A 14307-nucleotide genomic window follows, 5' to 3' on the forward strand; every position below is an offset into this window, starting at 1 on the left:
AACCCAACCCAAGTTTCCAGAGCCTTAGGCCTATGCGTGAATGACTCAGCGGAGAGATCTGGAAGTTCATACTGTTTTGAATCTCAGTAATAGAAGTAAGGAACATCTCAAGTGGTCTCACACCATTTTTTTTTTCCAGAGCACTGTTGCAACCAGCCAACCAGAAAGACAGTTATTTACTGTTTTATTCTGAAAATGTTTCTTGGAAATTAGATTTTTTTTTTAGTCAAACCTTATTTCCCACTACCTCTTGTTGAACACTGGGATATATGTAGGACAACATAGGCTAAAAGCTAAGAGAAGTAGATGGAATGAGCGTCCCTGAGTTACCGTTCCAGCCAGAGACTCATTGATGTGCACACCTGGGGTTCCTCTTCTGTATTGTCCTTGGGATCTGCTCCCTTGGGTACAGAGTTGTCCCTGAAGAATTATGCGATTGTTACAAATGATGTCATGTGCATGAGGGAGTGTAAAAGTTTAAGAGGAAAAGGGTTTTCCCTTTGAAACAGAGGAAGCTAGCGAGCATGGCACTCACGTTTGCTATCAAATCTTTTTCCTCACCATTTTAGGTCTCTCTTGGTTCATGGTAAGAGTTGTGCTTTTAGTTACATCTTCTATACTTCATAATGAACTGCTAGACCTTGAAGCCAAGCCATGTCAAGTTGAAAGTATTTTAAGCTCTTCATTCATCTAAAACCTCATCTCAACACAGAACTTGTATTTTCCCTGAAGGTTTTCAAATTGATTTCTTTTGCAGGGGAAAAAAACCTTTGCATGCATTAAGTTCTTTGGACTTCCCTATTTTTATTTCCTAACTAGCATATTGTCATTTCCTCTGTCATACACAATCTGGCCTTATTGTATTCCTTGCCATTTGGTCTCCTGAAGTAGCCCAGCTTCATCAGCCTCTTCTCTGACTTTGAGAGTTTTTGCCTTATGCTGAATATAAATTACCACATTCCAGTTCTATGAAAAACTAGAGAGTTTCAGATTTTATCTGATTTGCTCATAATATTAAACTTCAAGAACATACTCTCAACAGCTGAGGTCCAAAAAAATGATCAGAGCTAAATTTGGTAAAGACCAAATTTGCTGGCTATTAAATTCTTCAGTTGATTTTATATTTTGTAGTTTATGCATCTTATCTTAGTTATCCTTTCTTGGGTCTCTGACATTCCATCCAGCAAAAGAATAAATGCCCTCTCTGTTTAAGTGACTTCATTCATAAACTGGAGAAATTAATAGTACTTACTTCATTGGGTTGTTGATAGATTAAAACAGATACTAAATGTTCAGTATTTAGAACAGTGCTTGACATATGGAGACTGCTCCAAAACATTGTTGTTATTATTGTTGTAATAATTATTCGATCTGTTATTGAAATGACATTTGGTTCCAAATATCAGATGTTAAAAATGTTGAGATCATTTATGAGAGAAAAGGACTTTCTGAATATACCTAAGTGATACTGAGGCCCTCACGGCATATCCTGCTGGCATCTTGGACTAGTCACCATCATGTGACATTAGTTTGCCCTCTCTCTAATTAATAGCCTTGCTTTATTACTCTTTTTTTTTTTTTTCACTTCATGCTCCAAGTATGTTTCCTTGCTTAGGCTAATTACATTGTGTTACCCTAAAAATGCCTACTTTTTTATCAACAACTTTCATTTTCCCTTTGTATCACAGGGTCTAAAGGAGTCTGAGATCATTTAGATCCTCCCTACCATCAGATTGATGCCAATTCAGCCACCTCAAACAGGTAACACACTCTTTTAGAGTACCTCGAGGGAAGGGCACTACACAACACCCTTTGTAATTTATGTCAAAATACCAAATAAAATTTTTGTTTGACAGTTATCTTCAAGTCTTATTAGCTTTGCTACTCTTTGCTCTAGTATGATTCTTTTAAGACACTTAAAACAATTTCTCCAAGGAGCATCCTGTGCTTTTCTGGTCTTTAAATGATATCCCCACTGATTTTTCCACGGAGTTCATACTATCTGTTAAATTCAAGTGACAGAAAACACAATTCAAACCTACTAAGAGATTTAATATATAATTTAACTGAGAAGAGCAGAACTAGGGTGGCTTCGGATCCTGTTTAAGCCACCAACAGCACCAGGATTGGTTTCTCCTCTGTGTCAATTCTCTACACTCTTCCTGTTGGTGCCATTCTCCTCCAGGTTCCCTCTTCATTTCCATAAGATACTACAACAGTTCTGCACTTTATTCTCAGCTGGCAGTCCAGAGGGAAAGAGAGAATCTTAGTGAAACAAGTTTAGATATTTGCAAACAGCATTAAGCATAGAAGTGTGATAGAGAATTGGTGATAAGGTGAGCTGGGCAAGGTGGTGGGGTAGGGACTTTTGGAAGGTGTTTTTTGACTTCAGGCCTAAATAAGAAAACAGCCATGAAAACATCCTGAGAAAGATTGTTCAAAGCAGAATAAACAGCAGGTGCAAACGTCCTGAGACAAAAATGGGCTTGACCTATTCTAGGGGCAAAAAGAAGGCTAGTGTGGCTAGAACTGTAAATGAGGAGGTTTGGAAGAAGATAAGGTCAGAGGTGGCAGGGTCACATTTTGTGGATTCCTGCAGACCATCACAAAAAGGAGTTTTAGGGCTCCCCTGGTGGCGCAGTGGTTGAGAGTCCGCCTGCCGATGCAGGGGACATGGGTTCATGCCCCGGTCCAGGAAGATCCCACATGCCACGGAGTGGCTGGGCCCGTGAGCCATGGCCACTGAGCCTGCGCGTCCGGAGCCTGTGCTCCGCAACGGGAGGGGCCACAACAGTGAGAGGCCCGTGTACCGCAAAAAAAAAAAAAAAAAAAAAAAAAAGAGAGTTTTATTTTGTAGTAAAATAAAGCCACTGGAGTGTTTTTAGCCAGGGATGAATTGATTTCAAAAGCTAAATGTGGCTGCCCTGAGGAAGATGGACTATGATAGGTATGTTAGCCTGCTGCCCCCAGGCTCCCCCATGCTCCCCAAAGTAAGGACTAAGGCAAGAATGTGCACATAGTGTATATAGAAGATGATCCCAGGGAGCCTGAGTGAGAGACCTAAGTTAAAGAAATAGCTATATAGAAACTATTACAAGTTCCAGAAATAGCCACCTCATTTCTCACCACCTCTGATTAGGTTACTTGCCGGTTCTCTGTAGCAATCACTCAGGGAAATCCTCTGATTGAATGTGACCTAAGGCACATAATAACTCTGGAGTCAACAGCCAAGCCTTTCCCAAGCGTGGGAGCTAACCATGGGGGAAGGGTGATGGCTCAGAGAGGACCTGAGGCACAATTACCAGAAAAGTGATGAATAGGTAATAGATGCCATAAATAACGGATCATCTTCATAGTTCCTCTTCCTTAAAATCCATAGAAGGTTGGGTCCCCAGATAATTGCATCTGGGTCTTATATATTGGAATTTCTTTATATTATTCTTCTATGATATGGAATGGTGGGCTTTTGATTTTTATTGTATTTAAGTAATACAGATGAAAAATCACAGATACACAGCATCGATGGTAGAAAAATGTTGAAAATAGGAAACCTGATAGCAAGTTTTAAGATACTCTGCAGGACTTGATTAGACGGCATTATTACAGTAATTTTTGCTGAGCAATCTGTTATAGGGAAGGATATTTATTTAGCATTTTATGCATCTGTGAAAGGAGGCTTATGTTTTGAAAGAAGCACTTTAAATATTTCATATCTCTCCGTTAATTGGGATCTAAATATATCATAAAATAATCTTTGAACTAATTTCAATTTCAGATTATTTTCAAAGAACCTACCTCTTATTCTCAAAAAGAAAAGAAAAAAAAAAGCGAGCTCAGAGAACACAGGAAAAGTTCTGATACTGGAGGGCCTGGCACCATAGTTGAAGATAAAAGAGTGACACATCTGTGTGTTTGGCGATCACTAACAAGGTAAGGCTCGGGAGAGATGTGCCTATCTTTCCATGAAGCAGAGGGTCAGCAAACACAGAGAAAGAACTCAAGCCAGGAAACATTTAAAAGGATCCTACTAAAAGATAAAAAAAGGGAGATCCCAGACTGTGAAAGATAATATTGTTCAAGGTATGTGGAAGCAGTCCCAGTAAAAGGAAAAAAAAAAATCAAGAAATAAAGACACCCCAAGTAGAGAGGAATAATGTCTCACACATAACTCAAAGGTCATATGGCTGTGCTACATCTACTTGGAGAGGTGAAAGAGGAAGGAGAAGAAATTATTTGAATTTGGACTAGTGCCCATAGGCTGTCCTGCAGGGACAGTTCTCCCCTGGAAGACTGGTCAATGTTTTTTTGTGGAAGCCTGATTTTCTAAAAATTAATTTCTTTATCCTGGTCTTATTTGCTACTTCCTTTAGTGTCACTATTCAAGTATAAAAACTTGACATGTTATTGTTGAAGGACATGCTTTCCTTCCTGTGGTATCTAAGATTTCTCACTTCCTCTCTCATGACCCTAAGGAATTTCATATCCCCAGGCTTGGAAGCTGTTTATCCTAAAAAAAGGCTGTCAAACTCCAGGTGGGTTTGACATATAATTTGTTTTTCAATATAATTTTCACTCTGTGGGGGCTTGTTTAGTAAGATCCATTGCTCTGGCCCCCAATCTTCAATACAGTCTCCAAATTGGAGCCTAAGCCTAAAGATGTGATAGAGAAGCAAAGAAGATAGATACAAAACACAGCTGAGACTCTCAACGCAGAACAAAACAAAGCAAACAACAGGAAACTCTGCGCTGGTTTTGTATTTGTTGAGGTAAAAAACACTAGTTGCTGTGACAGCCAAGTCCTGAAATGTCTGTGATTTAACAAAGTAAAATGTTTTTCTTGCTCATCTCGGGACTATTCTGGTCAGCACGTGAATGAGTGGGTAGGTGGAGGAGTCAAGTGAGAGGTGATTCTGTTCTACAGGACTATTAGGGAACCAGGTTCCTTGCTTCTTGTGTCTCTGTCTTTTGGGACCACTGAGTCTTCTCCCTTAAGCTAGCAGATGAGAAAAGAGAGCTAACATCTCATTTGGGGAGAGAGGTGGGTGGGGAGGGCCATCAGTTAGGCCTGAAGGTGATGCACTGCACTCCCACTCATATTCTATTAGCCAGAACTCAGTGCGCATGACCGTATCCAAGCGCAAGAAAATTGTAGTACCATTGTTTTCCCCCGGGGGTACCAGCAAGCTCTACCACAGGGTGCTGGACTGCTTCTGCTCCCCCCTGTTCACTGTCACTCAGACCATCCTCCAACTTGTGGGCTGGAGAGGACTAGTTCTAGACCAGAAGAGCCAATTGCCAAATTTTCAGGAATTTTGAAAGCTGGTTGTTAAACACAGCCATTATTAAAAACTAAATTATACAAACCTACTATTTTAAAATGTTTAAACCTACTATTTAAAGGTTAACTACTACTTTAAGATTAAAGATAAATGCTGAAAACCCATCCGTTTTAAAATTATGCTACCACTTTGTTTCTTAACTCAATTCTTGAGGTGACTAATCTCTAAAGTATCTGCGTGGTGGAAGCACCATAGAACAGTGTGTTACTGTGTATATTTCCCCAAATTCACATTCATTGACTTTACATTGGTAGCTTGAAATCAGCCAATATGGGAGTATGTTCAGTCTGGCAATAGGCAATGCTACAGATCAGGGGATGATTTATTGTTCAGTTGATTGTCTGGACTTAAGAAAATGTTAATAATTCAGATTAAATTTAAAAGTATCTTATGCTTACAGCCTTTACATAGTGGATAGGATAGCACCTTTATTTGAGGAAATATTCTTCCAGTATTAAACACAATCATCTAATTCAGCAAAGAAGTTGTTTGCCTCACTGATGAAAGAGTGAAGTTTGAAATACGGTAGTGCTGAAGCCAAAAGAGTTTTCTATTTAATAAATCAAATTTGTATAAGGACGAAAAATAGTTTAAAAGTAAGTCACACATCAAATTTAGTGGCAATAAATATATTAGGTAAAGTTAGTGGATTGGGATGCTACTCTCATTGTCAAATCATGGTTAAATTGAAACTATAGGTTGCTCAAGCATATAAGAATTCAGTAAAAGTTTTTTTATTGAAGTATAGTTGATTTACAATACTGTATTATTTTCAGGGTACAAAAAAGTGATTCAGTTATACATATTTTTTGCACATTATTACCATTATAGGTTATTATAAGATATTGAATATAGTTCTGTATACGTGTATGTATGTATGTGTGTGCGTATATATTTATATTTATATATATATATATATATATATATATATATGGCACATCTTCTTAAGCCAATCATCTGTTGATGGGCACTTGCACTGTTTCCATGTTTTGGCTATTATAAATAGTGCCGCTATGAATATTGGGGTGCACGTATCTATTCAAATTAGAGTTTTTGTCTTTTCTGGATATATGCCCGGGAGTGGGATTGCTGGATCTAGTTTTAGTTTTTTATAGAACCTCCATACTCTTTTCCATAGTGGCTCTACCAATTTGCAGTCCCATCAAGAGAGAAGGAAGGTACCCTTTTCTCCACACCCTCTCCAGCATTTATTTATTTATTTATTAAAAAAAAATTTTTTTTTTTTTTTGCGGTACGGGGGCCTCTCACTGCCATGGCCTCTCCCGTTGCGGAGCACAGGCTCAGCGGCCATGGCTCATGGGCTCAGCCGCTCTGCGGGATGTGGGATCTTCCCGGACCAGGGCACGAACCCGTGTCCCCTGCATCGGCAGGCGGACTCTCAACCACTGCGCCACCAGGGAAGCCCTCCAGTATTTATTATTTGTAGAGTTTTTGCTGGTAGCCATTCTAGCCTGTGTGACATACCTCATTGTGGTTTTGATTTGCATTTCTCTAATAATCAGCAATGTTGAGCATCTTTTCATGTGTATGTTGGCCATCTGTATGTCTTCTTTGGAGAAATGTCTATTCTGCCCATTTTTTGATTGAATTGTTTGATTCTTTGATATTGAGTTGCATGAGCTGTTTGTATATTTTGGATATTCAACCCCTTGTCAGTCACATTGTTTGCAAATATTTTCTCCCATTCCATAGGTTGTTTGTTCATTTTATTGATGGTTTCCTTTGCTGTCCAAAAGCTGTTAAGTTTGATTAAGTCCCATTTATTTATTTTTGCTTTTATTTCTTTCTACTTGGGAGACTAATCTAAGAAAATATTGCTACAATTTATGTCCAAGAATGTTTTGTCTCTATTCTCTTCTAGAAGTTTTATAAGGTCATAAAAGACCTTATATTTAGGTCTTTAAACCAATTTGAGTTAATTTTGGATATGGTGTGAGTGAGTGTTCTAATTTCATTGATTTACATGTAGCTGTCCAGCTTTCCCAGCAGCACTTGAAGAGACTGTCTTTTCCCCACTGCATATTCTTGCCTCCTTTGTCATAGATTAATTTACTGTAGGTGTGTGGGCTTATATCTGGGTTCTCTATTCCATTCCACTGATCTATGTCTGTTTTTGTGCCAATACCATGTTGTTTTGATTACTGTAGCCTTGTAGTATAGTCTGGAGTCTGGAAAGGTTATGCGTCCAGCTTTGTTCTTTTCCCTCAGGACTGTTTTGGCATTTCTGGGCCTTTTGTGGTTCCATATAAAATTTAGGATTATTTGTTCCTTTAATTTTAACAATATTAATACTTAGCTATATCAAGTCCTCTTCCAGGGCCTGTCTGCCTGAAATAAAGTGCTTCACTGTTACACACTCTTGTGGTGCCACCCAGTACACGTGCTGACAGTATCTGCCTGGCTAGACCCATTATCCCTGTGCATGTGCTGACAATGGTCGTCACAGTTTAGCCTGGATCACACCCCAGGTGCCCTGGTCTGTTTCTGCACAGCTAGACCAAACATCTGGTTGGGAAATGTGGCAAGGCTGCAGCCACCAGCAAAGGTCTCTTTCTGCCCTGATTGTTAGCAAGCCAGCGCACGTGCACTCCTCTTGAGGAGATTCTAGGCTTCTCCAGCCCCTCTGTCCCAGAAGATTTCCCACAGTCAAGGGGGCTCACCAGGGCGAGGGTCTCATTCCCTTACAGATTCCTCCCAGGGGCATCGGTCCTGTCCTGGTGCCACCCCACTTTCTTTTCCTGCCCTACCCAGTTATGTGGAGATCTTTCTTGCAGCGTTGGTTGCATAGGATATCTTCTGCCAGTTTCCAGTTGGTTTTCTGTGAGAATTGTTCCACACATAAATATATTTTGATGTGTTTGTCAGGGTGGGGAGGGGTGGTGAGTTCCACATCCTCCTACTCAGCCATCTTGATCCCCTTCCCCCAGCAAAATTTTTGAGAATCTCTTGGCTGTAAGGAATTAGCAATAAAGAGTATTTAATATTATTGTTATTTGTAAATTGTGGGCTACACATCATTCATATTAAACTTTACAATAAACTTATATATGTATATATTATATGTATATATAGATATCCATATATTGTGTATATACACATTTTTCTCCCTAGAGACCTTTTGTTAAATATTTACCAGCATAACTGCACCCACCTCCCATCACAGTGGGTGAAATTCTCAGCACTTTTCCTCTGTTACCTGATCTCCCTCTCACTTCCTTGCTGTTTACCCTAGTTCCTTCCTTTCTTCTCCCTTTACCCATCATTTGCACATCTTATTTCTTCAAAAATCACCTCAAGTGTTTTTGTCTTCAGGGATTCTTTCCTGGGTGAGTTTTCACCTTACCCTACCACAGTGAGTTCAGGTATCCCTTCTTTATATTCCCACAAATGCCTTATGGACTAACTGCTATTATGATTTTCATGTTTAGCATTGTCTCACTTTTTTTATAGTTGTAACTCATTTAAATATATATCTAAGGAATATATTGTTTTAAAATTTATGTAAATTATATATGTGGATTCTTCTAAATCTTGCTTTTTTTTTATTCAACATTTTGGGTCTGATATATATGCAAATTGAAGCCTGTAGCTATAACACACTTATTTTCACTCCTGAGTGACATTCCATTGTATGAGTCCACCTCAATTTATCCATCCTCTGCCTACACACATGTAGATTTTTTTCCAATTTGTCACTATTAAAAACATTTGCCTGTCAGAAACCTGAACATTATGACATGAGTTTTCTATAGTTTTCATGCAAGTGAAGCCAAAATTAAACTTTGTAAGATGATATCAAATAATCTTTTATATTGTTTTATTAATTAATACTTCTACCAGCAGTCTATGTGCATTCTTATTGATCCACATTCACTCATTTGCTTTGACCATTTTTCTACCAGGTTTTCTTTTTCTTATTGTTTTTATTGAGCTTCCATTTTCATTTTCTTTGTGGTATATTTTGATAACCAGAAGTTCATAATTTTAGTGTATTCAATCATTTATTTTATGGGTTATATACTTTAGGAAATTCTTTTGACTCTTAGTTTATAAAGATATTATTTTATATTTCTTCTGAAAGTCCTTAAAGCTATGCTTTTCTCTTTTAAGTCTAATCTAATTTTAGATGACTGATTCTTTCCCCAGTTCCATTTATCAAAGGGTTTATTCTTTCCACCCTGATCTATCATATATTATGTTTCAGTATATGCATGGGTCTGATTCAGGGCTATATATTCTGGTTCATTAGTCTTTATCTGCCTCTGCACTAATACTATGTTATAATCCTAATAAGTTTTTAAAAATCATTATATTTAGAAAGGAGAGCTGTTTTATCTTGTTCGTATTCAGGATTGTCTTGGTTATTTGGGGCCATTTTTATTCTATATCCATTTATAAGAAGCTTGTCAAATTTCATGAAGTACTTCACTGACAACTGTTAGTACTTTCATTTAATCTTTAGTAGAACTGTAAGAAAAGTGACATCTTTACTTTATTAAATCTTTTTCTATGTGGACATAATCCGCTTTCCTTTCCATAAGTCTGAAAGAGTTACCCCATCCTGCTCAAAGCCCAGAATTACCTGGAGAGTGCACTGTGCTCTTTATAAGATTTTCAGGGCCCTCATGGTCCAGCAACCCCAGGTCTAAAAGACAATTTCTCTCATATGGGGATTGTAGGGATGATCCATTTTGCCCTCCATTCCAAATCATAAGACTCGTTACCCCTGATGTTGGGAGTGCTATTGGATGACAGCCCTCAGTCGCCTTACCCAAGATCATGACACCTTCTGAGGTCTAGTGACAGTTCTGTGTGAGAATAAAAGTCCCAGTTCTCTCAACCCAGCTCAGTGCTGAAGAGATATCCCATCTTTTGGATCCCCCACTGGGAGGCTGAAGCTTTCCATAAGACTGTCCCTCTTCATCTTCTCAGTCCTATTCCTTAGCTTTTCTCCACAGGTGGTGTTCCCAAGAGCATGTTCTAGTAAACCTCCTGGTGCAACCTCTGTTAGAGTCTGCTTCCTGCAGAAAACATTCTGTGACATTCTCCAAAAGCAGAATTAGGGTCTAATTAAAGAAGTTGTTTCACTGCTAGGTGGAGGGACCTCAGAAAACTCACCCTGTAGAGTTACTTCATGGATTAATGTCTGTGATGTTTCTCATGCTTCCCTTTTCTGAATGGAACTTTATTTGGCTGTTATCCTTTTCCCACTGCTCCACTGTAGAGTGGCTTGTCTTCCACAGGGGTGAAGGAGAGTGTGACCATAAAAGGGTATCATGGGGAAGTTTCTTTGGGTAAATGAAACAGTCCTGTATCCTGATTATGGTTGTAGCTACATGAATCTATACATGTGATGATGTTTCATAAATCTAACCTTTATTTTATTTCATAAAAGAACATATAAAAACAAGTGAAATCTGAATAAGGTCTGTAGTTTAGTTAATAGATTTGCACCAAAGACAGCTTCCTGATTTTGATCATTTTATTATAGTTATGTAAAATGTTATTTGAGGAAGCAGGTTAAAGGGTACACAGGAGCTCTGTACTATTTTTGCAAATTCTATGTAAGTTTAAAATGATATCAGAATCAAAAGATTTTTTTAAAAAGCTTCTTTTCTCATTGCCTTTAAACTCAGACTCATGGTAAATATTAATTTAAAAATTATCCAAAGCTTTTTTTTTTTTTTTTTTTTTTTTTGCGGTACGCGGGCCTCTCACTGCTGGGGCCTCTCCCGCCGCGGCGCACAGGCTCCGGACGCGCAGGCTCAGCGGCCATGGCTCACGGGCCCAGCCGCTCTGCGGCACGTGGGATCCTCCCGGACAGGGGCACGAACCCGTGTCCCCTGCATCGGCAGGCGGACTCTCAACCACTGCGCCACCAGGGAAGCCCTAGCCAAAGCTTTTAACGAGAGTGAGAGAAGTCTTTTTCCACACTCTTAGCTACATAAAAGGAGGTGTAGATTGATGTGTAAGAGGGTGCCATTGACTGTCTCGGTGTCAGTCAATTATCATGGTAGGACATTCACTTCATGTCTAACACTACACTTTGCTTCCAGTTCCTCGGCCACTGAGACTCTACCATGTTTGACCGCCAGGCCTCCCATAGACTAGGTTTCCTATCTCTGAACTTCCCAGAGGCCACAGATTTGGGGACACTTGGGGATGGGAGATAGGTATAGGAGAGAAACCAGTCCTGTTCCCAAACTTATCATCTTGTTTGGGAAGTAGAAGATGGCCACCTGAAAGGATTTGGCAATCTCAAAATACCACATGAAATAACTATAAATGAGTAGGTAAGTAAATAAATGTGGGAAAAGGAAGAAAAAGGGGTGAGGAAGAAATATGAGGGAAGGACCTAATTCTAATCAAACTAGATGTAATGCTTAAACAAGGCCAATTTGGTCTTGTGGTGGATTTAAAATGACTGAAAATTCTTTGGCATCCCTCCCATCAAGAGGTTGGGTCTCTTTCTTTTCCCCTTCAACCATCTGGTTTGTGACTGCTTTGACCAATGAGGTACAGTGGATATGATGTTATGCCAAGAGGACTGGCAGCTTCCTGCTCCCTTGAGGCCCTGAGCATCCTTGTAAGAAGTTCCTATATCCCGTGGAAGAGACTGCATGGTGATGTAAAGGGGGTGAGTGTAGTTCAGCTTTCCAGATGCCCCTGCCAAGGTGCCATTCATGTGATTGAAGCTGTTTTGGGCCCTGAAGACTAGTCCAACTATCAGCTGAATACCACCCAGTGACCCGATCAGCACTCGAGGACATACGAATCATCTAGCTGAGCTCTGCCCAAGTTCCTGACTCACACAATTGTGAGATGGGTTTGATCAGGGAATGAAAGACCTAAAATAAGTGATTTATTATAGAGTTAGACATTACAATGCTGTGAGAAAAGTTGGGGAAGTAAGTCTGGCAGGGATGGTTAAAGGATCAGAGAAGTCACTAGGGGACACGAAGGGAAAGAAGTCAGAGAGTCTTAGTTTGTTCACACTGCTATGACAAAATCCCACAGACTGGGTGCCTACAAAAACATATTTATTTCTCATAGTTCTGGAGGCTGGGAAGTCCGAGATCAAGGCACCAGCATGATTTTATTCTGCTGAGGGCCCTCTTCCTGGTTCATAGCCAGTGGCTTTTTGCGGTGCCCTCACATGGCAAGACTTCTCTCTGGGCTTCCTTTACAATGGCACTAAATGACCTAATGGGAGCCCTCATGACCTCATCACTTCCCAAAGACCTGGCCTCCTATTACCAACAGCTTTGGCCATTAGGATTTCAACATATCGATGTGGGGTTGGGGGACATAAACATAGAAACCACAGCACTAAGGAAGGTTCTTGCTTCTGCAACTGGGGGGGGGGGGTATAATCACTGTTGGTCCCCAGGACAAGCAGTGGGAAGGAAAAGCTAGATGTAAAGCAGGGACAGACTGGAATCTGCAGGGCGAATTGAATCCATAAGGACAAACTGGAACTCGCATGAGTCTCTCCCTGTATCTAACCTCGATGATGGGGATGATCTGCAGAAAGATCTGGGGCCCTTCGCTGCAGAGTTGCACAGGTACCTGAAAAAAAAAAAAGAAAGATTATGTAGCAGTTGAAGGGCTACAGTCCCAAGTTGCTGCTGTCTGATGCAGTGAGGTGAACCATCAAATCAGCAGCAGAAGGCATGAGTTTTAGAGACTCCGCATGAGCTTAATGGCTGCTACTACACCCCACCTCCACAGCGAGTGCAAATTCTTCTGTGGCAACACTAACGTGAACCATACAAGGAGGGAGACCTGAGAAACATATTGGGTTGGCCAAAAAGTTCATCTGGGTTTTTCCATAAGCTGTTACTGAAAAACCCGAATGAACTATTTGACCAACCCCAGTAGGTCTCACTTAAGCTAAAACACCTGTTTTATATTTTGGTTTTCTACTTACTATGTAGGGGCTTAATGATGGTCAGAATAGGGCTACGTGGGCCTCTTGGAAGAACTGAGTGACTTGGGAACTACCACAAAAAGACACATTTTAGAATTTAATCAATGGAAACCAAGACAAGGAAAATGAGTTGGATGTTTTAATGAGCCAGAGGTATAAATGGAAATGACAGCTAGGGTCCTTGGCTCTGAGTTCCCTTTCCTCCTTTATACCAAGTTGAGGAAATAGCAAATTCATTCATCTCACTGTGTCTTATTTCACAGATCCCTGAGAAGCTCAAAATTATTTAAATGGCTTCTTTTCCTTCTCAGAGAAATGTTTGTTGCATTACCTATTTCCATCCTGGCAGGACTAAAAGTTGCATCATTAGCAGATAGCACCATTTTCATTTTTCCTCAGGGGACTTGATGGGTTGGAACTTAAGCATGAGTATTCAGTAGAGACCATACCCTGTGATTCAGGTTAAATGTGACATAATTCCATACATACTCAGCCTCTTCACACTAAAGCAGCATTATCAAATAAAGAAGGTTTGCCTTGGCTTTCTAGGATTCAGTGTGACCTCAGAATCTTGACACTTCATGTTTCTTTCGAGGGCAAGCTTGAGCTCTCCTCTCTTGTTGTGTTCATGTCTAATGAATGTGTTTTTCTTGAGAGACTTTGATGTCAAGTTATTTCTCACCCAGAGCTACACTTTAATGTGTTATCTGCAGAGTGCAACTACCAGAGCTTTACAGTGTCATTAATTAGGTAGGTGTGGGAGCTGCTGCAGCAGAGCAAGGCTGGAATCTTTTCCTTTTACTATTAAAGAATTCCCATTGGAAAAGGAAGTGGGTTGTTTTTAATTTTTATTTGGTCTGTGGCCTTATGAAAAAAGGAGAGAAGAAGGTTTTCCATTAACATTGTGCCATTATGGGATTTCAAATAATATACTATACAAAGGTGATTACAGTTAATTTTAGTCTTTGTGAGAACTCAGCTACCAGGGCCCGTCTCTCTAAAGAGGTTGGATTGCAC

The 14307-nt window shown here is 39.8% G+C and overlaps 1 protein-coding gene across 1 annotated transcript in view; it reads right to left on the reverse strand.

Annotated features, from left to right (window-relative positions):
- Positions 1 to 5112: 5112 nt before the first annotated feature.
- Positions 5113 to 14307, reverse strand: part of TMEM232 (transmembrane protein 232) — a 398700-nt gene continuing 389505 nt past the window's right edge. The window contains 2 exon segments of the mRNA XM_067730223.1: positions 5113 to 5268; positions 12867 to 12929. Of these exon segments, the coding sequence (XP_067586324.1) occupies positions 5113 to 5268; positions 12867 to 12929 (219 nt within the window).

This window comes from Pseudorca crassidens, chromosome 3, assembly GCF_039906515.1.
Source record: "Pseudorca crassidens isolate mPseCra1 chromosome 3, mPseCra1.hap1, whole genome shotgun sequence".
NCBI classification, from domain to species: Eukaryota; Metazoa; Chordata; class Mammalia; order Artiodactyla; family Delphinidae; genus Pseudorca; species Pseudorca crassidens.